The 26,647-nt window shown below is 44.5% G+C and overlaps 1 protein-coding gene across 5 annotated transcripts in view; it reads right to left on the bottom strand.

The window, feature by feature from the left end:
- ctbp2l (C-terminal binding protein 2, like) overlaps positions 1–26,647 on the bottom strand; it is a 92,557-nt gene that overhangs the window by 16,058 nt on the left and 49,852 nt on the right. For 2 of the 5 annotated variants that reach the window (XM_072372981.1, XM_072372979.1), the window contains exon 3: positions 93–247. In XM_072372981.1, the coding sequence (XP_072229082.1) occupies positions 93–247 (155 nt within the window). Of the gene's footprint in view, positions 1–92; positions 248–8,809; positions 9,643–14,153; positions 14,250–23,398; positions 25,233–26,647 lie in introns of those variants that run through there. The other 3 variants (XM_072372978.1, XM_072372977.1, XM_072372980.1) reach the window with 3 other exon arrangements.

The raw sequence follows: 26,647 nt of genomic DNA, 5'->3' as shown, positions 1-26,647 counted from the left end.
GTCCCACCTCTCTGTAAACTTCAGGCTACTCTGATGTGGAGCGTGCGTGTGTGTGTGCTTGGGTGTGTGCGTGCGCTCCGGTGTTTTTCTACCTTCTCGTGGATCTCCTGTGTGGACTGGGCGTCACAAAAGGCGACGGTCGCCAAGTCTTTCAAGATGGGCATCTCCACGGTGCAATCGCGCCCGTCCAGCAGCGCCACCAGCGGACGCGGGTGCATTGGCCCGTTCATGATTTGGGGCCGAATACCTGAAGGGACACATGAGGCGCTCGTTACTGGATTTGTCAATTCACTTTTAGATTATTGTTGTGTTCATGAAAAAAAACAAAAAAAACCCGATAAATGCACAATATTAACACAAAGAGACAAATTACACAAAATTGAAAATGCACACTGGATTAAACCAATCACTCTGGCCTTGAAAAATAAAAAGCTCTGATGACAATGTGTGTCCATACGTGCAAATGGACTGATTAAAATGTAGTGGGAAGCAGGGCTAAACTGAGCTAACAAGCTCTGCTCAATAAATCAATGCCCCGACTCAAGACTGGATTAGACTGACTGGAACACTGTCAGACGTATGGCTCCCAACCACCTGCTTCACCCACAAACACACGCAGAATATAACTATATTATATACTGCATGCACTTGATCATATTAGGAGGAAGATGTATTCCTTTGGGTGTCCATATAACAACTGCACACGGACAGGGACATTTATTTCTCTGTGAGGCTCCGACGTCTGTTTCAACGCTGGTGGAAACAGCAGCTGCAGAGCAGGAGGGGGAGAAACACCGCGAATACACCCTCTGAAATGAGTTTCACTGCTGCTCTGCCTCTAAAGAGCAATGTATCACTGAAATGAAGAGTGTTAAAGAAAACGCTACGAGCCTGAAACAAAGCCGCAGCCAATTCACATCGGCGCTACACCACACTTCCCGTCTCCGCTCGCCACTTTTCTCACTTGGAACGAAGAGAGCCGAGACGAGCTGAACTCACCGGTGGGTCGACCTTCTCGCACATGGCACTGAGAAGACAGACAATTACCAGCCCTGCTTTATCCAAAGATAACAAGTTAGGAGCTTAAATATGCATGCTGCTTCTGAACAGCTCAGAAGTTGGACTGTGGATGGATGGACCTGAGAGGCAGAGTAACTGCTCCCTACAGCAGAACCAACACTGAGCCACTCATGATTATTACGCATAGTTAGCATGTTTTGTCAGCTTCAACAGATCCACAGTTGATAAAAGTGTGTCAATACCTACAACAGTAAGCTCTTTTTTATGACATCACCTCTCTTATCTCATTGTCTTGCTGCCAGGGTCTGGATCTGGACTCTTATATGTGACCTCACTCAGTCCATGTGCAAGCGTACGTGCATCTGTGTGCTCTTAAAGTTATCCCCAAGATTACAATGACGTAAGACTCCATAGTCCTGATAAGGAGCAGGGTGGAGAAAGGTAAAGCGGAGGGGATGTGGAGGAAGGCTCATTAGGTCCATGCTTGTTGGGATTACATCAGAGAAGGCTGATTAGGGCAGATAAAGGTGAGATTAGGAGGTCTGACACTGAGGGAGCTGTGTGTGGTTGTTGCAAAGCAGGAAAATAAACTCAAATGTAAAAGAAGCATACTTTCTAACAGACTAAAGAGTGCCTGCTGGCCTTAAGATCTCCCAGGAGATGCAAAAGAAGAAGAAGAAGAAGAAGTGGATGAAAGGAAAGAATGAGGACATACAGCAACAGGAGAGATAGAGAGAAAAGCGAGCTGACAGAGAGCCAGCAGTCCAACAGCGCTGCCTCCTCAGGCAGGCTGGGTGGATAACATAGCAGAGGTATCGTCTCCCTGCGCCTTCCGCCTGTTGTCATGGTGATCACTTAGCAGGCTTTGGCCACCATATTTAATGCACTTTATTTTTGGCATCGCTGGCATCTGCGGCGAGAGTCGAGGTCGGAGGCACAAACATCCGTAACCCTCTGTTGGACTGCTGAGATGTTTTCTCCCCGACACGCAGATAACCCACCTCCATCAATCGCTTCACACTCGCTATCACACTCCCCGTTCAACACAGGCGAGGCGGTTCAGGTGAGGCATGGCAACCGGGCCGTCTGTGCCACATCTGCAGGTGACAGCTTGTTGCATATCAGCGGTGGTAAAGATCAGGCAGGAACAGCTGAGAACTTACCCCGAACAGTTCATGTCTGTCTGAGTTAATTGTTAAGAGAAAAAAAAAAAACTGTATTGGACAAACTAATCGCTTTAATAACGAGGCCAAGCACCACAGAGTAGCCTCCATCGATCTGATAGTGGATTTAAATAAGATTTTACTTGGAAAACAAATGTTTCTCACATTCTTAGGATGCCCAATTTATTTATTTTTAAAATTAAAAAAGAAAAAAAAAGAATCCTCAAGCAAAAGTATGGTCACCTTGCATGGCCAGAGCTTATCTACGCCTCCTTTGGCAAGTAACGCAACTTGCAGGACTTTTAAAACAGCCAGCAAAGACTCATTTTAGTCACTTATTCTTCCTGAAAAAAAAAAAAAGAAGCTTTAAGTTCTTGGACTACGCTTAACACGCTGCATTTTTTTTTTTGGGGTAGTGAAAAAACTTCCGTCTGCACCTCTTAGAGGTAGTGGAATGCATGTTTCATATCATTGTAGTAATCATCTTCCCTCTGCCAGTGAAATTTCCCCTGTATCAATGGCTGCCATATAAGCCCAAAGCATGAAAGCCTGAACGTGCTTTAATCAGTCTGACTGGATTTGGCAGCAGTGAAGGTTTTGTTCTGACGACACTTCAGTGAAGGTCATATCTGTGGAAGTGTGACTGCAAAGTGGAAGTGCAACACCACTCTGGAGTCAAATCGCCCTGGAGGTAATTTGCTTTTACAAACTGAGGTAACAGTGTTTGTAAAACACAAATAACACTAATCTTTTTTTAATTGTTGAAAGCCATGCTCCATCTTTAGCACAGAAACCGACATTTTGAGTAAGGCTACCCAAACCTTTGCCTTTCACTGTGAGGGAGTCTTTAAACTGGGCTCATTCACTCAGACTCACTTTGTAAATGGACAGTAAAATCAAAAATAATGACCTAAGCAGAAGGGTAGCAGAGCTCATCAATACAAGCGCTTCAAGCAAACCCATTCACATCACAATGATTTAATTCAAAGGTAATATCAAAAATATTGATTAAACCACTCTCTGACTTACAGGGGAAAAAAAAGTCCCAGCTGCTATGGATCAAAGGAGCGCATACTTGTATCTAATGGTTATAGACAGCAGTGTGTGTAGGTGAGAGAAGCTGTAGTTAAAGCAGTAGGGGAGAAGAGCTGTTGGCAGGCTGCATCAAACCCTCAGGCACAAGTTAGATTGGCTGAACTCCATGAATCATCCACTGGATTTCTCTGTCTCTCCCTGACCTCTCAGTCTCTTACTCTTTAAATCTCCCTCTTGCAGACTCTTCCTCTGTTACATTTTATGGCATCGTCTGCTGTGTTGTATTTTGGTGGATCTCTCCCTGTGTGATACGATCTTCTGACAGCTCCTCTTTTCTGCTGATGTCTAGCTCGGTTTGTCCGCTGCATATCAGACTCCTTTATCTCCCCTTTCACGTAAATTTCCTCTCGACCTCGGCGATCATTCCTCAGCTGTCTTTTAGTAATCTCCGCCCCTCCTCTCTCTGTCACTCCTTCACCTCGACTGTCACTCCTTCTCTTCCTTTCCTATTATTTTCCCTCTTTTTCTGCCGCTCTGCCTTTCCACCAGCTCAAGCGTGCAGTTGTGTGTGTGTGCGTGTGCGCGTCCTCCTGTGTGACAGACTGATTTTCCCTCTGCTGATTTTGATGGAGAGAAGATGATGTATTCAGGCAGGGGAAGCAGGGAGGTGACAGCCAACACTCCCCTCATGGTAAACTGACAGCATGTATATCAAACCAGTCTCAGCCAGAATCACAGGGCCTGTCAGCTTCACAACACCACCACACGCGTGTCTGATAAGTGATGCATTCATGACACCCTTATCAGCACCTGTCCTCTCCGCGCCAACTCTTGACAGCATGCCTGTGGTTTGTGCATTGAAAATAGTCTGTAATTATGCAGAATAGAATTTCATGCGCTTATACGTGCTGCATGCAGCAATTTCACACATCACCTTATTAAAGTGGAAAGAGAAAAAATTAATCATTGGGAGTGATAGCTGTAAAACTCATGATTTACAGGTCAGAAATGTATGTGCATTTAGATCCAGCATTTAAAAAAACGATCACAGTGAAGCAGGCGTTAACTACGTGTCATTTAGACACTTAAAGTTTTGTGTGAAAGAGCTTTAAAAAATTACTACCAACATACAGATGTAAGGGAGCTCAAGTGGCACATTAATGCCACGGGGTGACTAACTTCATCTGAATCTTGTAGTGCAATTTCACTAACGACCAGCAGGTGGTGCATGTGAGCAGTCCACACAAAAATGGCCAACAATCACGTGACCGCAGCAGAAAAAGTTGGTCTCTTTTAAAATGAGCTTACTAAAACACTTCTAATCCATTAGAATGATCTGTGCCATCTGAAAGATAATGTCGCCTTAACTGGCTCAGGGTCATTTTCAAAGACGAGACAAATCGGATAACTCATCGCAGTAGAGTTACAGCTACTTCCAACATTTTTACCATATTTTTTGCTTTTATCCTTTTCCACACAGCGATGGAACAGCAGTTACAAAAAAAAAATCTACCAAGTTCTCCGCAAAACTTTTGGTTTGTTGGACGAAAAAAATGGAAAACCGTTAACTCAATATAGACCAAAGCATATGCATTTATATCTATCCACATTTGGGACCCTTTCTGTAATATCTAAAGATTACAACAGGTCAATGAATCTGACGGGTTACAGAATTTGGTGCTACACCTGTGAAAAATCTCAGTCATTAAGCTGCAGCAAGCATCAACATTATTTTTCAAAAGACTTGAATACAGGTTTAAGATGGAAAAAGTACTGAAATCTCAACCGATATGCACAGCTTTGTGCAAGTTAAAACCTTGACCTAGTAGTTCTATTAATTGCTTGTTGAAAAACTATCTTTAACATGACCAATTATTATTAGATCATTGCAGCATCGAACAGCTCAGAGTAAAATCTATATATTGTCCTTTGTTACAACACTGTCAAACATTTACCCTTTTACAATGTTTAAGGTTGAGTTAATTAACCTCTTTATACACTGTTTGGTAGTTTAATCTACCACAAAATATCATATTCTATCAAAGCATCTTAGTCCTGTGAGAACCCCACATCCCTGTGAACTCTTCACCCTCTCTATGAACTAAATGGCACTAGATTTTGTGCCATTAAGCAGTCAGCAGATTTCTCACAATTGGGATTTATTGTCGCCTTCAGATTTGTTGATCTTTAATCTCAGTTTGGGATTTGAACTCTTTGGGTGGTTCCAAACCCAATATGATCTGTGGGCTTTTTACTTTCGCTGTTACAGCCTCCTTGTTTCAACACCTTGTCAGAATGTGCGTGTGGAAATAAGACGGCAGTTTGTCAGCAGGTCTGCCTTGTTCTGTGCAGGCGCCTGTGCTGCCGCTGGCCACCTCGTGACAAACAACCAGAAATTCAAACCGAACCATAAATGCAGGAGAAAGGAGAGGAGGGCAAACTCGGACACGGTGCATTAAATGTCAACAAATGTGCTCGCTGAGGGCAGAGCATTGCAGCGTTTATAAGAGTCATGGCAGAGTGCTCTTACTTTCCCTCCTGCCATAATTAATCCCCCTCATTTCCTCCCGTTCGTCCATCTTCTCGCTTCCTCTGCTTGTTGCTAAACTGTTGCCAGGCTGCTAACATGTATGTACGTGTGTCTCTTTATGAGATGATTGTGTGCGAGTTAATTTTCACTAAGGGAGGCAGATGCAATTGTGGGTTTACCTGCCAAAGCAACACACATTCACACATATACGCAGCCCCTGCTGCGTCTGTGTAATGATATTCTCTGTCAGATCTGGAGCTGCAACTAATGATTCTCCTCACTGGTGATTAGTCTTCAAATTATTTTTTTCCCCCCCAAAATTAATTAATTGCATGGGCTACATCGTGTCAGAGACAAATCAACACTCCAACAAAGTAAGCAGAGCTTGTAGTGATGTTTGCTTATTTAATATGACAAATAATATGAGATAAACTCCACCCTACACTCAATTATTAACTGAGTCATTAAATAATTGTTCTGAGCTTGTCCAAACTGATCGTTTTGTGCGCATCAGTCATCATTCATGTCCTTATAAGACAACTGCCTCTCCCTCTTTCACTGTATAAAATAATTCTGTAAGAATGACTTCAAATCACACTTTCATGACAGATATGCTCTAACAATGGAATAAAGGAACATAAGGACTTCCGGACCGAAGGAGGATTCATCATGTGGGTCTCAAGATTGAAATGATTTTTTTTTAAAATGACATCCGTAGTTAAAATCATTTCAAATCCCCGCATGAAAATGCGGTGACCTAAGCGAGCAGTGTGAAAATAGAACGTTTTACTCAATTAGAGAGCACACCACTTATCAAAAATGAGAACTGGGTCACAATGAAAAGTATTTTGGAAAACTAGGCCTGCTGTGAGAGGGCTTAAGACCAATTTATCTAGGCAGCAAGAAATTGTGAGATCAGCCTTTTCCACCTTTATTCCACTCAATCTCACTGCTCAATGCTTTAAATCTAATCATTCCTGTAGACAATTACTTCTGCCCAGGCTGGAGGCTGTGGTTCCTCAGCCAGCAAACACTTAGTCAGAGTCTGGCAGCAGGATACAGCAGAGCAGCACTGGGAGATGAGGCCAGAGTTTCCATTATGTGGTGGAGGGAGCTGGAAGCCTCTTCCTACCACTGGCCTCTACTGCTGGTGTTAAGTTGCCTCCGACAAGGGGGGTGAGGGACCAGAGGGGGGGCGGGGAAAATGAGAAATGTGATGTGGTCAGAAGTGGAGAAAAGAAAATGAGTGGAGGACAGGAGAGAAGATAAGAGCGACAGAAACGTGGTAATGGGAGACAAGACGAGCCACTCCACCACACTATCATCACCTGCTGCCAACGGTTGCCTAGCAACCCCAAGCTGCTGTTTGCAGGTGGCTCCGTCTTGATAACATGGGCTGCTGCTGCTGACCACCAACAGTTACGGCCGTCCACTGGTTCACCCTGAGCGCCGCCGTGCTCAAACATAACCCACATCCCCTCCCCGCTTCATACAGGCAGCCAGTCGAACACCAGGGGGCTGCCTTTAGGTGATGGGTTAATGTGCAAGTCATTTCCAGGTGGTATGTAAAGTTTGGGTAGATCTCCGTGTTCGCAAAATAGCTGAAACCTTACTTACTGATATAATGAGCAGCAATAATAAATCTAAACAAATGAAATATAGACCGCAAATGATGTGAACAAACATCACTTTCAGCTCTGGTTATTTAAGACTTGGATTTCACTTTTGATTCAGCCGCATATTGAAAATAGAAAAATCAATTATATTGTCTTCTTTGCAAAAATAAATCTCGAAAACATTCGGGTCAGAGGTTTCTCATATCAATTCCTCACTGCATGCCCCTTTTGGGATTTAGATGCAGCAAAAGTAACAAGCAGTAAATGTATCAGCTGCTGCTTATTAAGAAAATCCTCTTGTAACTTCCCCAAAGGCCAAGCAGAAACTTGGCTGTCATCTGGCTAACGTTCTTACTAGTATTTGTGCTCGACCAATGAGGAAAAAAATAAAAAAAAAGACCTTCTGACGTCACCCTTCATTCACTGGGAAACTGTGATTTTGCTGGTCAGCAGAACCAACAAACTGGACTTTCCAGTTGCATGCACCCAATAACAATAGAAAAAGAGATTTTTTTACTATGTAACGGTTGCGTTTCGCATGAATGTTCTTATGGAGACACAAGCTGCAAAGGCAAAGGAAGATCTGCATGAGAGCATGCATACAACAGGAACGCACGTGTATGCATGTGGCAACAAATGAATAGGAACCGACACAGAACCTTGGCAACGTGCCAGAAGCTTAACTGTTGGGTAAAGCAGAAGCTTGGCATAATGCGCTGATGTGGCATAAAGTCAAACAACACTTTGTTTTCCCTCGCTGGAGTTTCCTTCCATTTCACATTTCTCTGACGTTCCTGATTCTAACACCCACACACAAACCCTTCATCAGCCTGTGACAGTGCGAGGTCACTGTATGAGTCGTAGTGGCTGAAAAGGAGGGGGCGAAGCGGGAGAGGAGAACGGGTATAAGCACCCTTTGTTGGCAGCCTCCTCCCTGCCAGTCCCTCCCTTCACTTCCCCAAAAGTAGCATACAAAGGCCACTTGTCCTGGTGCTGCCAGTGCCCCACCCCTGACACCACCCGGCAGCCCGCCACACCAATCCATCCCCTGCCAAGTAAAGGAGCGCACACATGTTTTAAATGGTACCCTGTGTGAGTGCTGGTGAGCCAGGGCCCGCATTCTAGCACGGGACAAAAGCAAGTGTGAACAGCCTCCATGGCACGGCCACGGCCGGACCTCCAGTTCTACTCCTTTCCTGCTCTTTTTCCTTGATGTTGCCCCGAACTACAAAGCACACAAGACCACAGAGGGAGCAAAACCAAGTGAGCCAGGTGTTGCAGGGTGAGGCGGGCAGACCTCAACAGGACAACGCCAGACAGCTACCTCACTGGCCACAACTCACACAACACAAACTTCTCCCCTCCTCTTATCCACCCCCCCATCTCTCCCACATGCCAGACTTTATTAGACATCCAGAAAAGAAAACAGGAAACATGCTGCTTGCCTGGAAAATGTTGCCTCCACATTCTTAAAAGGCTTAAAGCCGGCGCATCGCAGCAAAAACAGAAGATGACTGGGGCAAGTAGGGGGGGGTCAAAAAGAGCAACAAAAAAAGGAAAGAGAAAGAGCCTCTGCAATAATCCAAGGAGGGTATCCCCCCCAACACCTCTTCTCTTCTTCACTTCCTCCTCCTCCTCTGCTTCAACCCCCCCTCCCCCCTCCCCCGGAGTCTCTCCTCTCGATCTGTTGGTGAAGGGAAGGGGCTTTTGCGGTGCAAGCTCACACTAAGCCCCAGGCTGCATCATCTTTTAGTCCATGCCTTCCAGGGCTCAGCACCATACACTTGCGGCGTCTTTATGCACACGCACACACATACGCACACATACTAGGAGGATGGTGCCGGCGATCGGATGGTGGTGGGATGGAGAAGGAGGGGGGGGGGAGGCTTTTGTCCCTTTTTTTTTTTTTTTTTTTAAATCTCCCAAGAAGAAAAAGCCTGCAGTCGGGGAACGCGATGGCTGGAAACTCTGCGCTGCTTCCTCTCCTGTCAGCTGCGCAGCATCTATTCACTGAGCGTCCTCTCTTTTTTTTTGCCCTTTTCTCCTGCCTTTGTCTTAGCTGCTAATGAAACGGAGGAGAAAAAAAAAATCTCGCCGAAGAGAGAAAAAAAAACAAAAAACAAAAGAAAATCCTGTCTAAATCAAAAGTGCCAGCTTGAACATGCGGCGCTGTGCTCTCTGGGCTCACGCAATTTACTCCCCGGCTGCGATCACTTCATAAGATCCGCACACATAACACACTCGAGCACAACCCCTCCTCCCTTTTTCCCTCCTCCTCCTGCTTCTTCTCCCCTTTTCTATGTTTTATTTCTGATCTGGACTCCTCTGTGTTTTGAGAACGCCTTCCCCCACCGCCCCACACTCTCAAACACAAACTCTCTCGTCTCACCTCCCTTTCCCTCCTAATTATTTGGTTTCCTCCGCTCTTATTCCCACTTTCATGTACAACAGGACTCCTCTATCCCCAAACACACACACGAACCCACTCAGAAACTCACCCCACCCTGACAATTTTTGGGTTACTAGGAAGAGATTGGAGCTGGAGTGACATACACACTCACAGTATCCTCCCTCCCCCTAAAAATGTAACACACACATCCACACTAAAACACAGCCACACACTGTAAACCACAAGAACAATGCAACATTCAACCCGCTCCAGCAATAACATTACAGCTGTGGAGTTGGCTGTTTCTCGCGCCATCAGGGAAGTCATCAGAGCCGAGTGTGTTAAGTTCACAGTTTGGTCCCCGGAGAGAAGAGGAGGGAGGGGCGCCCACTGACAGATCGCTCTGCTGAATGACTGCGAGGACGAGTGGCTGAAAACACTCCATTTAGAATAACAAAGCAACCAGAGCCTCCCTGCAACTCTGCTGCGAGCCCGGAGCGCACACACACACACACACACCTCGTCAGCTGCATGACAAGCGCGACCGATACACAAAGAGTTTGGCATGGTCACACGCCAGAAGTGATTATTGGAAAGGTGGAACAGCCCCGTGCAGTTTCTGCTCACAGGATGAATGGAAGCATCCAACCTGGTGTGAAGTCACTTGTGTTGAATAGTGATGTATAGTCTCTTCATGTGTGCTTTTAGGCACGTGTGTATTTAGGTGAGTATGGCTGCTTTTCCTCAGCAGAGACATGGCATGTCATCTGAGCCACCGTCTGCAGCAATGACACATCTGAGGGAGTGTGACCATCAAAGGCAGCAGCAACCAACTTCCTGCCAGCCGGCCAGACACACGCACAGACTTTTGATGGAGCGTGGGGATACGGTTGCCCCTCTGATCTTTCTGTCTTCAATAACATTAGAGAAAGTGCAGGAGAGGGAGAGGACTGACCGCAATACGCTGAAATGAGCTGTGGCAGATCACAGCCTCCATTCTGTGTGTTTGGGGATAATTTGAGAAGAAAAGGAGAGGTAGGGGAGAATCAAAGAACATTGCAGATTTGTGTGAATGATGTTTGTATGATGTCAGCTCACCCAGTCAAACTATATAAAGCTCCAAAATAAACAGACATCACCCCACATTACTGCTCTTTCCACGAGTAGTTTTAGTTCAGGTTGTTTTTTTGCACAGACAGTCTTTTAATTCAGCTATTCCAAAGTAAATCACGGGTAAATAACCACATTTAATAACATAAATGACTGAGGAGTAATCTAAGGTTTTTGTAGGGGTTGAATGGCAGAGCAGAAGTTCTTTTTCCTGAATCTCTTTGCAGCAACCTCAGTACAGCGAAGCGCTGCCAGAAAGCTTAAAGGTTGATTTGACAGGCACATTGGAAATCTGCTAAATAATATGGAGAATCTGCAGGAAATTGTCAGGATGTTTGTTCCTGAAATCTTCCTGGTTCCTGGTTTGTGATGCGTTTGTAGTCCAAGTGCCATTGACCAATCACGTTTGAGCTGACTGAGGGCAGGCAGAGGAGAGAAGGTGATATGGATATTTGTGGAGCCTAAAGGTTTACTTCTTCTTTCTTCAGATCTGCATTTAAGAAAAACTGTTTATTGGTCTTAATCATAAGGCTACACGTTATGGGGTTTTGGATTTTTGCTTTGTCCCTTTCAAAAGATCTGTAAAAATCTGAGTGTGAGTGGAGGAGCTGGCTTCACAGATGGGATGGGTAACATGCAGCCAGTGTAAACAAACAGCTACCCGCTCCCTAGTCCAGCAGTTGACGAACATGTCGTTACATGTTTGGAGAGGTCCACTAAACACTAATGAGAACAGATTGGCACAGCAGGCCACCTCACCACAAACACTTTTTTTCAGATGAAGGGCAGCCAGACTTGGGTCTAAACCAGGACTGACTCTGCATCTGTTCATCCCTCAGACACCGTTGCCAAATTGAACAACCACAACCGCCCCTCTAAGCCCAAACGTTAGGGCTTATGTACACAATCAGTACAGCATAATCTTGTGTGGAAACCATTGTCCTCTTACGACCTGAAACAAAACAATCTAATTGCCTGAGCTTGCTCAAATTCTTTAAATTCATTAGTGTTTAGTCAAAATGGTGGAAAAACAACTTAAACAGAAAAAATATTCGGTTTCATAAAAGCTTGAAAGTGAGATTTGATAAATTCTATTTGAAATCTAATTGCAATTTCCTTTCTTTTCTTGAAACATCCTCTTCCTCTTCTGACCAGCCCTTTCTTGGGTGCTTCTTTGGCCTGAAAAATGATGTAAAAACATTTGTGCATCATTCTTTATGAATTACCAGCATTTATAAAGAACAGCCTTTAAAAATCTGCAAATACAGCCAGATGTATCGACCCTCTTTTCTTTAAATATGATTTCCCTTTCCAAGCATACTAATGCATTTATTACTTCAAATTTGGAGTTCAGACTTCAGTCTCCCTCCAGCTACATGCCTTCTTTAAGCCCTGACCCTTGGCATAGTGAAACATCAAGAGCAGCGGTCACGCTCTGGAAGACCCAACAAATGGCCCGAGCCTCCTTACAGTCCCTGTGGATTTACCGTCAAGAGGAAGCCCTCTTCTTCAACCAGCCTAATTATACTGTATATGCCCTTTTCCTGTAAGTGCTGGGACTTGGCTGCTGAGAGGAAGCTGGATGTAGAGGCCTGTTAAATCCCCCTAAAGCACTAAAGGGATTTTAAGAAAGCAAGTGGTAGAACGAGCCAACCTGCCGCTTGGAGACGAGGCCTCAGCTCACCGCATTATAACCGGAGGTTCAGGGGTTCATTTCAGATGCTGGACTTGGGTCAAAAAGAGCTCTGCACAGCAGCAATATACCCTAGAGAATACCCCTGCTTTTGCAGTAGTTTTTTCTTGCTTTCTTGCTTTACCTGACTGCAGATTAATCTGGTTAAACCAGCTGTTTTACCGCAAACTGCGAGTGATCAGATCCGATGTGGGTGTTACATCCAAAACTATCTGCATGGGGAGCTGGGGTTATAATGCCACTACATAACTACACCTGTGATGTAGCTTCCTCCAGATTGCCCAGCAGACAATTCATCAGCATCTGTCCACAGACTGCTGTTCTCTATTTTGCTCTTCAAAGCATGCTGCAATAGCCAACATTGCTCCCAGCGGTTTGGACTGGAGACGGGATTTAATGTTGTCGCTGCGTGTCACGAAAGACACTGAAATCCGATTTAATCGGCCAGAACGTCAGGACTGTGCAGCACCTGTAGAAATTTAATTGGAAAAGCAGTTCAACCTTCAAATAGGATTTTTCATCCAATATGCAATAAAAAATTTTTTTCTAGTTTTTCAAAAAAATAGAATTCCAAAAAATCCATCAAAATCAAAACATGTAAAAGAAGTACGCAGTTTATCCCCCACTGGTTTGTGAACGGCTCTGAAGCCTTAAGTTTGAAGTCTGTGAGCCAGAAGTGACCATATTTAGATTAAAGGGGAGAAATGTTAGTCATGCTTGAAATTTGACTGGATAAAAATAGTTTTGTTTGAAGCTTTATATCTTATGGGGAAATTTCATTAACTAACAATTACTTCATAAGAGATGCTGCTGCTCTCCTAATGAGGGAATGTTGATGTTAGACGATCCATAAAAATGCACAAACCAAACCCAAATAACACCATTTTTACAGGCGCAATAAGAAAAAAAGAAGCTTGTGTTGTTTAATCCAGAAAGAAATCGGACTCTTGAAAGGTTTTACGTATACGTTTGGCTACAACTGGACACCAGTTGTATGTTGCAAAACAACACCAAAAGCTGCTCAGAGGAAGTGAGCACAACTAAGTTCTGTAGAGGTTCATTTAGGGCAGGAATGCGGTCCGACCTTACTTTGACCCACGTATAAGCCATACTCTGCAAGTCTGAGCTAAATAGCTCCCACAGAGCCAGGTACGCGTTGCTATGCCCTTGTGGGCAACTCAACCCATTTTACACCTCATGCATAAAGAAAGAGTAATGCAGTATCATCTTAGCAAAAAAAAACTCTGCATGCTCACTCAGCAACTTAAATAAATTAACTGTAAGTATGATTTAAAAAAAAAAAATGAAGGCAGTCTGTCTAAAGATCTAACCACTGTGCTACACTGTGGCAACACAGGAATCCTGGATGGACGGGGCATTCTTCAGATGAACAGCAAAATGAGCAGCAAACAAATAGCTTTTTGGTGATGCATGTGTAAATTCTTTTCCAGTAAATATTTATTTAGGAAGGTCAGCTTCATCTACTGAGAAGCACCTGCAGTGGCAGTAGAAGCCAGGATAAATACCACCTCACAGACATGTATACAGACACACACACGCATGCAAACCCCCCTCAGCAGCGGTCCAGATAACAAACCTAAGTCAACACTGCCTCTCTGCTTTTGTTTTCTCTGACTCCCCTCTTCTCTTCTCCTCCCACGTCTCAGTCCCTGCGGAACTGCAAGGACCGGGGCTGAAAAGATGTAGGGATGAGGGATAGAGATAGTGAAAGGGAAAGAGAGAGAGAGAGAGAGAAAGAGAGGAGGGATAAATTACAGCATGGGAATGCAAATTAGTGTATTTTATTTGGGGGTAGCCAAAGAGGGGAGGCAAGCTTTATCTTCCAGGCAGGAACAGCCCCCCTGTGGCCTCTGCATCAGTTGTAGAAAAAAAGAAAGGAAAGAAAAGCGAACATTTTCACTCTGTCTTTTTACTGGGGAAGAAAGAAAAATAACAAACAGAACCCACAACTCTTAGAGGCTGGCGCAGTCATAAAATAAAATGATGTTTAGCTATGCTTTAACACCGCCACCACTGCTGCCGCCACCTCCTCTTCCTCCTTTTCCCATCCGTCCCCCCCGCACCTCCTCCTCCACCATAGCACAGGCACACTAAAGTTGCAGAAATATAGGCTCACAGCCTGGCTAAACACCACCACCACCTCCCCCATCTGGAAAAACACAGTGAGAAAGTGGAGGAAGCAGGGTGAGCCAGCTGCAGGTGGTCTCCAGATGTGGTGGCTCTGGGGACAGGCCACTCTGGTGCCGTTAAGGGCGACTCAGATCTCCCTCCTTCCCCTTTTCCTTCCATCGCTCCTCCTCCTGTTTCAGTGACAGGAGCCATCTGGCCTGGCAGAGAGCGCGGAGCATGAAGTCCCACCCTCCCTCGTGTGGCCTCTGCGTGCCACAGAGTGCACCAGTAAGAAGAAGAAGAAAAAAAAAAAAACATACACAAACGTGCACAATGCCTCCTGCACGCCCCCCCCACCCCACTAAGCTGTCACATGGCTATTAACCCGTCGAAGCTGCAGCCCAGCTGTGCCCTATTACGCTAAAAACTCTGGGGTCGCGGGTTCTTGACAGCCATCGGATACTATGCGGTGTCCACTTACAGCCTTTTAAAGCTCACTTTGCTAAAGAGTTACAGCCATTTTCATCATCATAACCCCACACCACCCGCCCTCCAGAAATAAACTCCAGCCCACTCAACCCACCTGCTCATCCACCTCCCTCCACCATGGCAGATGATATTTCACACTTCCTCTCGGAGCACAGACCTCTTCCCCAGAACCAATAATACCAAGAAACCTACCAGTAAGTGTAGTTCACATTTTGGGCAAGTGATACGATACCTGAATACCAGACACTCTCTACACTGATGTCCATATATGACAACAGCTTGTGCGTTTGTGTTAAGCTAAACAGCAATAAAATGGACGTAAAAGGATGTCCCCAAGAGCAAAAAAAACCAAACGCAGTCTCAAAAATGTTTCCCGGACGACACATAACCTGAACTGTTTTATTCATAGGAAAATCTAATTGCTTTCTTCTCTCCAATTGTCAGTCATTATGTGTCTGTTAAGAGAAGTTTTGGAAAAGGTTAGACACTTCAAGCCCTGGTTCCTTCCTGCAGGAACAGTTGCTCTTTGTACAGCTTGGGAATACTCTTAAAAGGATTCCTGGGTAATTGTCTGTGCTAAAGTAGAAACTGGTATTGAAAGAAAATGGACTGTAATGACTGAGGAAACAGGGTAGTAGTAACATAATGGCTATTGAGAGCAAAGCAGGGTCAGTGCTGCACTGTTCTCCAAGATATTACTGAACACATAATCTACTCCATGTCTTACTGTATTAGCATGAGCAACATGCTAAACAGGGAAAGAGGGGCTTGCCTCTTCAATTTTTTTGTTTATTTATTCTTTATCTTAGGACCTGATCTTGTGAATAAAGGAGAATCTTATAAATTCTTTCCTTTAAGGGAATCAGCATCCAATTCACTCAGAAAACTAAAGATACCAATGGGTTAGGGTTAGGGGACAGAAAGACTATGATGTGACCATAATGTCCTAAAAAATTAAATGAATAAACATAACAGAGCACTGATGCTTGAAAGATTTTTCCTGCTAATCCCCACTGCCTATTTTAAAAGGTTCCCACATGGGAAATGTTCTGAGACACTGTGCTGTGCTTGTTGGAAACCGAACTGAATGACTGGCAACTGGTCGGAATGATCAGCAGCACGACCAGCAGATCAAACCACAGGACAAAAGACAAGACAGGGAAACAATGGTGAAACGCAGAGGGCCACATGGGAAATGGCTGACAACCGGTCGATGAGGACCACCACAACTGACCAAAAGTGCACTCATTCTAGAAGGAAACGACGCAACGAGAAAGGCTTGCATCTCAGCGGCAACCGCACACAATATGGTAAGTTCTTCCAGGAGAAAAATATCCCCAAGAACAGATTACTGTTCCACCACCTTTATTCCTATTCTATTGATCTCCTCTCTTCCTCATTCCTATTCTCTCCCCTCTACACCACCACCTCAATGGGCAAAGACCATGAAAAAAGTAAATATGTGCACAAGGTAAAGCTATTGGTTAACCTTTGAAATAGCCTGGCAATGAGATCTGCAGCTCTTTACTCTTTTTAGCAAGAAAAAAAATAGATATTGGAAGAAGAAAAAAACACAATGTTGGCCACCACTTCAGAGAGGATATTCAATATCCATGAGCTTTTTCATTTCGCACTGATGAATAATTCAGGGTGACCTGCCCACCACTGAGTGAGGGAGGAAGAGGGGAGGAAGAGGGGGGGCTGGGGAGGTGTGCAGAGGTAGTTGTCTGTTTAAGTGGATGCAGCTGTTGCTGTTCAACAAGCACAAAACCGGTCTCTTTCCCAGCTGCAGCAGAGAGAGGAATAATATACAGCAGAATTGACAACAGACAATTGGGGAGATTATATCAAAGCCCTGCCATTCTTGCAGCGTATGCAGTGCGCACACATATCCGTGCTACTCTGCAAACAAAATAGCTGTAGGATGGGCACGCAAGTAGAATAAACATGACAATGCAATCTCCTGAAATAGTCAAATGATTCATCTCGCCAATCACAACAACTCAGTAATTGAGGACACACAGAAACACAAAAACATGCAAAGTCACGTTCCCCCCGCCTCACCGCCAACACTGCAAGGTTACCTTAAGGGCCCTAGACGACGCAAAACAGCTAATGCCCAATCAGTTGGCCTCCAGACATCATCATTAATCATTTCACACTGATAAAAAAAAAAAAAAAAAAGTGTCACTGACATGGCTCACAAAAAGGCAAACACACATACACACAGGACAATGAATACCAGCCTAAATTAATCACCCCCGCCACCCATTAATTGTCACACCCCTAAAGCATGGGTCGAGGAGGAGGAGTGGTAGCAATCTTCCACTCAAGCTTATTAAGCTTATTAAACTTGAGCTTAGCTAGAACTTATCAAAAGCTTTACTCTCAGCTACGAACACACTTAAATTATAAAACACAAAAAAGATTGACTTATTGTTGTGTATCATCCGTGTGGCCTTTATGGCCTCAAACTGGTTGGTGACTTACAGTTATGACAGCCTCAGCCCTGCATTTGATTTAATTTCCGGCCTCAAATGGCTTCTCTGAAGACGTAAATAAAAACACTCACTCACACACTGTTGGTATTGCTCTGACATACAGAACATAAACCAAACATTTACATATTTCCCTCAAAAGGCGGCTTTCGAACGCTTGAATTTGCACGATTTAATCTGCAAAAAATTAAATCATGCTCTATCTGAAAATGGTGTCACAAAAGGAAGCGCTTCAATTACTCTTCACTTCGGTGCCATGTTCTGACAGAATTGAGAGCAGCTACCTTAATTCAACACCCACACGAGTGGATTTTCTTGCACATAATGTTGCAGCCTTTCTGCCTTTCACCGTCCACGGTGTTGCCCCCCTCTGAACAAGAAGGTAGTCAATCATGCAGTAGAAGGCTGGCTCCTTGGTATAATTGTCAAATGACTACTTTTATGTAGCTTCCAAGAATGCTGGACAGGAAGAACTGTTCCACAAGCCTGGAGAGGTTGTCTGATGAGAAAATTAGAGCCACATACCGTTCACCATCAATGAAAGAGCCTCGTAGCCACTTGTATTCTCTCATTTATCAGTATTAATGACTTCATGAGCTCTTTTACAATTAAAATCTTTGTAGAAAAAGAGAAAAAAAAAAAGAAAAACATTCCACCAATCCAATGACATAACATTCTGTACAGTAGTTTCACAGATCTGTGAGACCAGATTTATATTTACACTACATCTCTCCAATAGACCTCTCAGCACCAACTTCAACCATTTCTTCATCTAAACCATCAACGTATCTTAAAACCCATTCCTAACCGCACTGCTTTAGGACCCTTAATCAACACTTCCATTAAATTCAATCAATCTATCTCTATTAAAAGCCTAAGCACCACAGGCTTCTGAGGTTACAGTGATTGAACCTCTACTTAAAAAGCCCACTACTTAAGTACTATAAGATGGCATCTATGATTTGGGGCTATGTAAATTAAATTGAACTGAATTTAATAGAAAGCATACGCACAAGAAAAACTCGTGTTGTGAACTCATGACACTTTAACAGAATGAATTAACATTTAGGAGAGGCAAAAACCTAAACCTCACGGCCCACTTTTAGACCAGGAATAACACCTCTGACCCTGTGCAGAGGTGAGATGTCGCTTTCACACAAACACACACAACCGCTCAAGCTGTCACAAGCAGGGGGAGAGCAGCTGTTCCTCATTCTCTCGGAGGATACGTTCGCTCCATGGGTTGGCTGGCGTTGCAGAAATCATTAATCCCTCTGCGAACGCAACCGATGGTTTGGACTGGGCAACAAGGAGAAAGCAGCGACGGAGGGGTGAGGAGTGGCAGGGGGGGAGAGTGGACAGGACTCGATGACACTGTTCTTTCACTCGTTTTGTTTTTGAGGCGAAGAAAAAAAAAAAAAAAAAAGATTTTCCTGCCCATATTTCCCTCAGGACACAAACAATACAGTGTTCGAGTGGAGATGGAGCAACAGATAGCAGATAGTTCATGTAAGATTTAGCAGGTCTGGAGAAGCATTAAAGAAAGTATGCACACCTCTGTAAATGCAAGAATCTAGAGGTTAATAGTGACCATTTATAGTGCAAAGTCTGTGCAAAGTGTTTCTAATTACCACTGATCATTCTGTTTACTTGTTGAAGACCCCACTGAGAGCAAAACTATCATTCCAACACCATTCCTTAGAAGGATGTCAGCATTACAACCCAGTTAGCACTTGGAGCTTGTCGTTTTTTCACTTTAACTCAACATGACAAAAATATTTTTGTGCATGATTTTCATGTTTATATAGGAGATGTTTGCATGATGTTTTACAGCGTTAAAAAACGAGCACCGTTAACCCCCGACTGACATCATTTGAGCCGAACTTCTCGTCCGTCTTCATTCATTCATATCAGAGGGATTAGTGTGTGTGTGACACACAAACACACTTGCCCATGTCCATATCCAGCGCCAGACAGTAAACGCAAAAAGTGGCAAGTAGGCATTCCCCTCTACAACACTGTGCCTATTCCAAGACAGGAACCTTCATCCGAGGGCCCTCACAATAAGAGCATCTAACCCATTACTGCATTACTATCAGTTTGTAAGAATGGGCTTGATATGCAGGGCAGTCTTTTGTTGTGTTGCCGAATAGTTACCGTTTGATAAGCTATTGATAAGCAAAAACTTTGGCAATCATATCACTGGCCTAATATTTTCTGATGGCCCTATTGAGTGCAGTAAATAGTGTCAGTCAAAGCAAGAAGCAGACAGCTAAAGGAAATGTAAAGGCTTGTCTCCATGTCCTGCTGTCAGCTCCATCACATCTAGTCCTCCACAGATGAGAATGAACACTTCCTGCTGTTGAAAGAATGTGTATACACTGCTAAAGGAAAGCTTTCAGGCCTTCAGCTTTTCCACATTTTATGTTTCAGACTCTTAAAATACATTCGACATATATTTTTTTCTCCCTCTGCCCTTTTCAGGACAGCGGGGGGGGGGCGGCAGCAGCACATACCGTGCATCAGAAGTTGCAAAGAGTTAGTGGATATACATGTGTAAAAGTCTTGGCTCTCAGTCAAAGCACTTTGCCCTCGTAAAATCAAAAGCATGGTGGCAGCACAGGGAGACAGACCCTCCTCCAAAGCACCCACACACAAGAGCTGGTGTGTCGAGAATCAAAGTCTAAGGCCACACTGACACTAAGGGAATGTTTCCTATCTGATTAGCTTGTGGAAAGCAGGTGGAGTGCAGACTAAAATCACTGTCGGACACCTGAACAAAGCAGATGAGCCAAGGACAGCAGAGAGCACATTAGGCATGCATCCCTGTGAATGTCCTTCCAAACACAGGCAGGGAAATTAAAATCTCATTCAGGCCCCGTGGGATCCATGTGCTGAAAGGTTACATAACTGTCAGCTGCAGCAGCTATGGCCTCCCCTCAACAAAGTGGTCTGCCATGTTTCCACTAGCCTCCAAGGAAGCAGTGGACACATTCTAAGCTCACTGTCACCAAGAGTAGAAATGCAAATGAACTGACATCCCATCTGATAGAAAAGGCTGCTGCTGCAAAGTTCATATCTCACTGCTTCCTGTAATCTGCAAGCCCGGCCCTCACATGATCAGCAGCATCCTAATTCTCCAGCCCAGAAAAGCACAGCTGAAGATGTTCTGCGGATTATCTCTACAGGGGAACCACGTGCAAGTGTCCACCTTCACTTAATCTCCTTAGCACGCACACGATACAGGCTACAAGCCAATCACGTCTCTACCAAGCAGGGTGGCTACTCTGCTTCACGTGACACTGAAGCAAGGGTTTACCCACCTGTGCTGCTCTGTGGGATGCCACTGACGGACATCTCCATGGCCAATCTGAGTGCTGCAAGGCGCTCTCCCTACTTTAGGTGGAAGGGAACTGTTGCAATTAAGCTCGACTCAACCGTTTAAACCCATTATTAACACTACTTATGGCTTTAGCCAACCAACACAGTGGAGAGGAGTGCACAGGCATGGGCCCTCCCACCTGCAGCTTTCAGATAAACATTTCCAGGAGCTATCAATTTCACTACTGTTCAAATCTCTGCTTTGGGAATCAATTTAAATTAGGACCAAAATGCAGATGCCACAAAAGTATTGTGGACATGTATGTGCACTTTGATGTAAAATGATAAAAAGAAACTACCAATTTATTCACTGGATGCAAAAGGAATGATGTGTCAACTTTTCATCAATATGGATGATTGAACATGCAACACTCCAGGTGTAATAAGAGAACCTCTTCACAGATGTACAAGAGCCTTTGAACAAAAATGAGAAGCAATTTCCTGAGACGTTCGCTGCTAAGAAATGAGGAGAGAAGGCGAGTAAACAAAATGTTTTTCATAAAGTGTCCTGCAACATCTTATTATTTTCGCTCAATTTTCTCCGGTTCTAAACTGCTAAAAAAACATAAAAATAAAAAAAAAGGGTAATGTGCACAAAATGCGCAACACCTCATGCAGATCTCCACTTTTTCCCCCCTTTCTTTAAGTGCGAAGATTATCCATCTCTGATTAGCTCTGAAGCCTAGGTTGCCTAGCAACACACAATTAAGAAATATGCTTTCCGATCGGTAGTTAAGGCTGCCCATTATCAGATGAAGTTACTGAAGCAACAAATGTCAGCTTCATGCAAATGACTTTGTTGTGCTGAGAGTGAGTGGAGGGGGGGGGGGGCTGCCCCTCTGACCTTGGAAAAAAGCGGATATTACCACAACGCTAAAAAAAGGGGACCTCTCACCCCCTCCTCCCCCACACCTCCTTCTCCTGGATCCCGCACTCTGCTTCTCATTTCCTTGACAAGACATGAAGGGAGGGTACTTCACAAAAGTCATTACTCTACAACAAGTTCGCAGCCCACAGACCCATTAGAGAGGCAGGCGAGATACAGGGTTACATAGCTGAAAGCAAGGTTAAAAAATGGGATTCCTCCCCAGCTAATCAGCTCTGATCAGCGGAGAAATACATCATCTTGTTGGAAGAGGAAATCAAAGCATTTGCATATGAAAATAAGCTGAGATGATGCCTCTATCTCACAGTTAACTGAAAATAAAAAGCTGTCTCACTACATGTATCAACCTTGCAAGTATCTTACATGTAACATCTTTAAAAGAAAGCACACTTATGCGACCATCCAAAATTAAGCATTAATACAGTAGTTATTTTCTTTGTGGCTATGAAATTATAAAAATCTAGTTGAATTTTCTAAAAAACAAACAAAAAAACTTTACTTTACCCAATACTTTTTGTTAAATGACAGACAGTGAAAACGGCACAAAGCAAACGTAATAATATTCAGTTAGGTTTGAATGAATCCATTATTATGGCAAAAAACTATTAAATAATAATCTTTTGGTAGCACTGCACTGAAACCAGTATTTAACTCCAAAAAAAAACACAGATACCTATTATAGTCTACAAATATCCATCCAATTAGTGTAATTGGATTTGAGGCAGTTAAGCCCCTGATTAGGAGAGAGTACAGCGCAAAATAGAATGACAGCAACCCCTTTTACTTACTAAAAAGAAGCTGGATGTTGGATTTTTGACATACAACTCACTCTGACGAGTGAAAAGAAGTGTAATGGTTCATTAAAAATTAAGCTGGTAAACACTATCCTGCCTCTAAGAGTGTGTTTTGTCAGTGCTCACCAGTGCGTGTGTGTATATTGTCAGAATTTCACTACAAAAACCTTTGAGAAGGCCAGGCAGCACTGCAAACTACTCCAAAAGCACAGTGAGCGAAAATGATTCTGACCAACTACTTAATTCAAAGAGAACAACAAAAAACTTTGACCTTAATAGGAGTGCTGCTCACATGAAATGTTTCAGCTTGCTGATGAGACAAGATCCCCTCTGGCAAATGACACAACTCTGTTGCAAAACATGTATAAATAGTTGCGTAATTTAAATAAAAAAAAAAGACATTTCAGAGCAAAGCTGCTTAACTTGTCAGATTCATCTTACATGCTTCTCCTCCACTCAAAAACAATACCACTGGGATTTTGTTGCAGGTTGCCAAAATTTGATCGTATGCAGAGCTAAATTTCACCTTGCATCTGATGAAAAAAAATAGAGGAGCAAAATGATCACCACCGCAAGAAATCATGATTAATCTACAACAAACACAGGAAGGATACAAGAAAGAGGGTTTGAAGAAATTCATTAGAAAGGTAAGGTTTGACATTACTTGTGTCAGGTGTTGTGGCCATGGTTGAGACTATAACAGGTGGACCAGTGCGGCGTCCTACCATCTTGGTATTATTAAGGTTTTGCACTTGGAGAGTGGTGGGAGAAGTTACGGGAACAATGCTACTCTCGGGAGCAGCATTGATCCCTTTCCGGAGAAGCTGTGGGCTGTGAAGAGGGCTTGCTGCTGCTACGGGTGACGCTGGGGGAAGGTTGGGAGCTCTCTTCATCAGCTCCATAGGGGAATAGGAGCCAGAGAAGGTTTTGGGAGCTGCTCCAGGGGTGCCTGGGGCTGGTGGAGGCTGCTGTCCAAGAGCAGACATGGCAAGACCGGTATGGGCATTGTAGAGGGAGAGGGGTCTTCCCTGAGTCACTACACTGTTATATCCTCCAGGGCTGACAGGAAAAGCTCCTTGTGCCAGTGGCCGCGCTCCAGGATAGGTGGTGGTCTCCAGGAGATGTTGGGAGGGTGCACTACTGGGCCTTCGTCCAAGAAATTCTCCCATTCTAGGGGACACGGTCTGGATGGTGGTGGGAGGTTGTTGCATTAGGGTGGGGTCCATGGTCAAACCCTGGGGCTGCATGTAGAGGTCATTACGATGGCTGAAGCTGTTTGATCGGGTACGTGGTGCCGCTCCACCTGTCTTGCATCCAAGCACTACACGGGACAGAACACGGGCTTGCGCCAAGTTAGGGGCCACAGATCGGATATCATGGTCCTCCATCATCCCCAGTGTGGCAGTGGAATCAAAACCATGTTGAAGCAAGAGAGTAATTGTGCTCTCAGCCAAGCCTTCAGCACGCAGGAAAGCCAGGAAAGTGGGGTCCACCATCCTCTTAGGATCTGCACTGGGATGGACAGGAGGCAGGTTGGGGTTCATTCCAGCTGTGGCAGCCATCATGGCAGAGGTGGGGTCATAGTTTGGGTCATAAGGCAGCCTTTGAGAGGCTATAGCTCCATAAGCTCGGGGCAGAGCTCCGTCCATTCTCTGAGAAGCTTGGTCCACCACTGAATTGGTGACAGCTGGCTGGCGGGGTTCCAGAGACAAGCTGTTGATGATGTTGTTATAAGCCTGACGAGCAGAAAGAGATGGTGGCTCAGCAGAGTAAATAGGAGGAGGGGGCTGAACCCCGTAGACAGCAGGAGCGGAAGAGCTGCCACCAATACGCTGGACGTCTGGGATCATCTTAGATCCCAGAGTTTCCCTGTACAAACGGCTCAGCTCATGAAGGGGAGGAGGCGGTGGAGGAGGAGGGGGAGGAGGAGGAGGAGGGGGAGGAGGAGCAGGTGTAGGCGTAGAAGCAGAGGCCAGTACAGAAGGTGTGGCCCTTGCGTGTCCTTGATCCCACGCAGGCCTTACCCCCCCTGTGCTCTGTCCATAATGCGAAGCTGATCTGGTGAGCAAGCGTTGGTTATCCCTGTAAAATCCAGACTCTTCAGGTGGCTGACCAGATAACGTAGCCTCAGGCAGGTAGTAATCCTGAGGTGGTGCAGAGGCTCGGCCTGCCATCAGTCGCCTGAGGTAGAGGTTACCACTCAGATCTGGCGCCGAGTTCTTTCTCAGTAGCTGCTGGCCATGCTGGATCTGCCGGTACAAGGAGGGTTGAAGGGCTGGATCCGGTTTATCAGAAAGATCTAGATTATGATGAAACCACACTCCACTATCTCCACCACCCAGTGGCAAAGAAATCCTACGCCCTGAAATGGTACCACAATAGTGACAGCGACTCGCAGCCCTGTCGTTCTGGCCCTCACTCCACTCAGGACCTTGCTGGCCCAGAGAGCCATCAAAATGCGACTGCTCACTCGAGTTAGGCATCGGTGAAGACAACAAAGTGGACAGCTATAAAAGCGGAAAATAGAACCGAGTATTGAGTTTCAACTCTCCAGTTACACTCACCCCCAATCAAAAGGGAGGAATGAAGAGGAGAGCAGGACAGGTGAAGTTTGAGGTTCCCTTTTACCTGGTTTGCAGCTGTAGGTCCCCCCTCCTCTCACACTTAAGTCTGTGCTATCATGTAGCTCCCTGCTGGCAGCTCATCTAAATAATTCAGCCATGGAAACGTTAGAAATCCATGAGGAGTGGCACACAACATGATAAACACAATGAAACAACGCACACACATGCAAACAGAAAAGTAACACACCTTCAGTACAAGGCTCTACTCCACTCAGCGGGGACCATACTTGTGCTGGGCATCATGGTTACATTCCAAACTAAGACTGATGGCAAGAAATTAGGGTAAAAACACATGCTGGACAAGGACAACAGACTGGAGGAGGGGACGAGACACACTAATCCAATGGGGGTTGATACAAGCTATTGACAGGGACATTCCTCTCGTCCACTGCATTTGCCACGAGGGGATTAACTTCAAACTAAAACCCTGCTTAAATCCACTGCCCCTGTGACATCACTTGGACTAGATAGTGTACATAGCCACTACACCGCCGAGGACCCTGGATGTGTTTGTGGCGTGTAAAGCTAGAGTGTCTATAGTGCTTACTGCTCACCTCTCTGCTGGCTTGCAGCTGATGTCCCTGTGGGTATGAATGGATCTCCCCTTGAGACAGAGGAGGTTGGGGCCTGAAATGTTGCATGTCCCTCGAGAAAGAGAGGGAGGGAGGGGATGGCTACAAAATCCAGTCTCACAGCTAACTCAGAGGTTCACATTTAATCTGGTGGTTGCTAAAAGAAAAACTGGACATGCCCCACCCGGTCCATTAAGAATGCACAGCCTCCTCTACAAGACAGCTACGGATTTACATATAGATATACGCACACTCATGCAGGAACATGCATCCTAGAGTAAAGGAAGTACATGCAATCATTATCAAATTACAACCAGTCAATGTTTTCATCATAATACTGTTTAAGTGACTCTTTTTTAGAATTTTTACTTTTCCAGTAAAAAAAAAAGAAGCTTAATCTTATTTCCAATTATTCACACATAAGAGGTATATATAGATGACATACCACATAAAAACTCAATAATTTGAATATTACTATTAAATTTGATAATACAGTTTCAGCCCCAAGCCCACAGTTATTAAAACAGAAAGGCAGAAAAAAAGCAGTTAATAATAATTCAAATCAGCATGACTCATGCGTTGCTTTCAACATAATGAAAGTGTCAAAGTAAGGCCATGTTTGATTTAAAATTTCTTTGATTTTCATATTTAAATCATGATTTGCACCCTTTACATGACACAGAGTGTGAACCTTGCCGCTACACACTGTATACGAGA

This window comes from Leuresthes tenuis, unplaced genomic scaffold, assembly GCF_036924035.1.
Source record: "Leuresthes tenuis unplaced genomic scaffold, fLeuTen1.0.hap1 SCAF_20, whole genome shotgun sequence".
NCBI lineage: Eukaryota > Metazoa > Chordata > Actinopteri > Atheriniformes > Atherinopsidae > Leuresthes > Leuresthes tenuis.
Note: the sequence above shows the minus strand (reverse complement) of the source record. Positions and strands in the feature narration are given on the sequence as shown.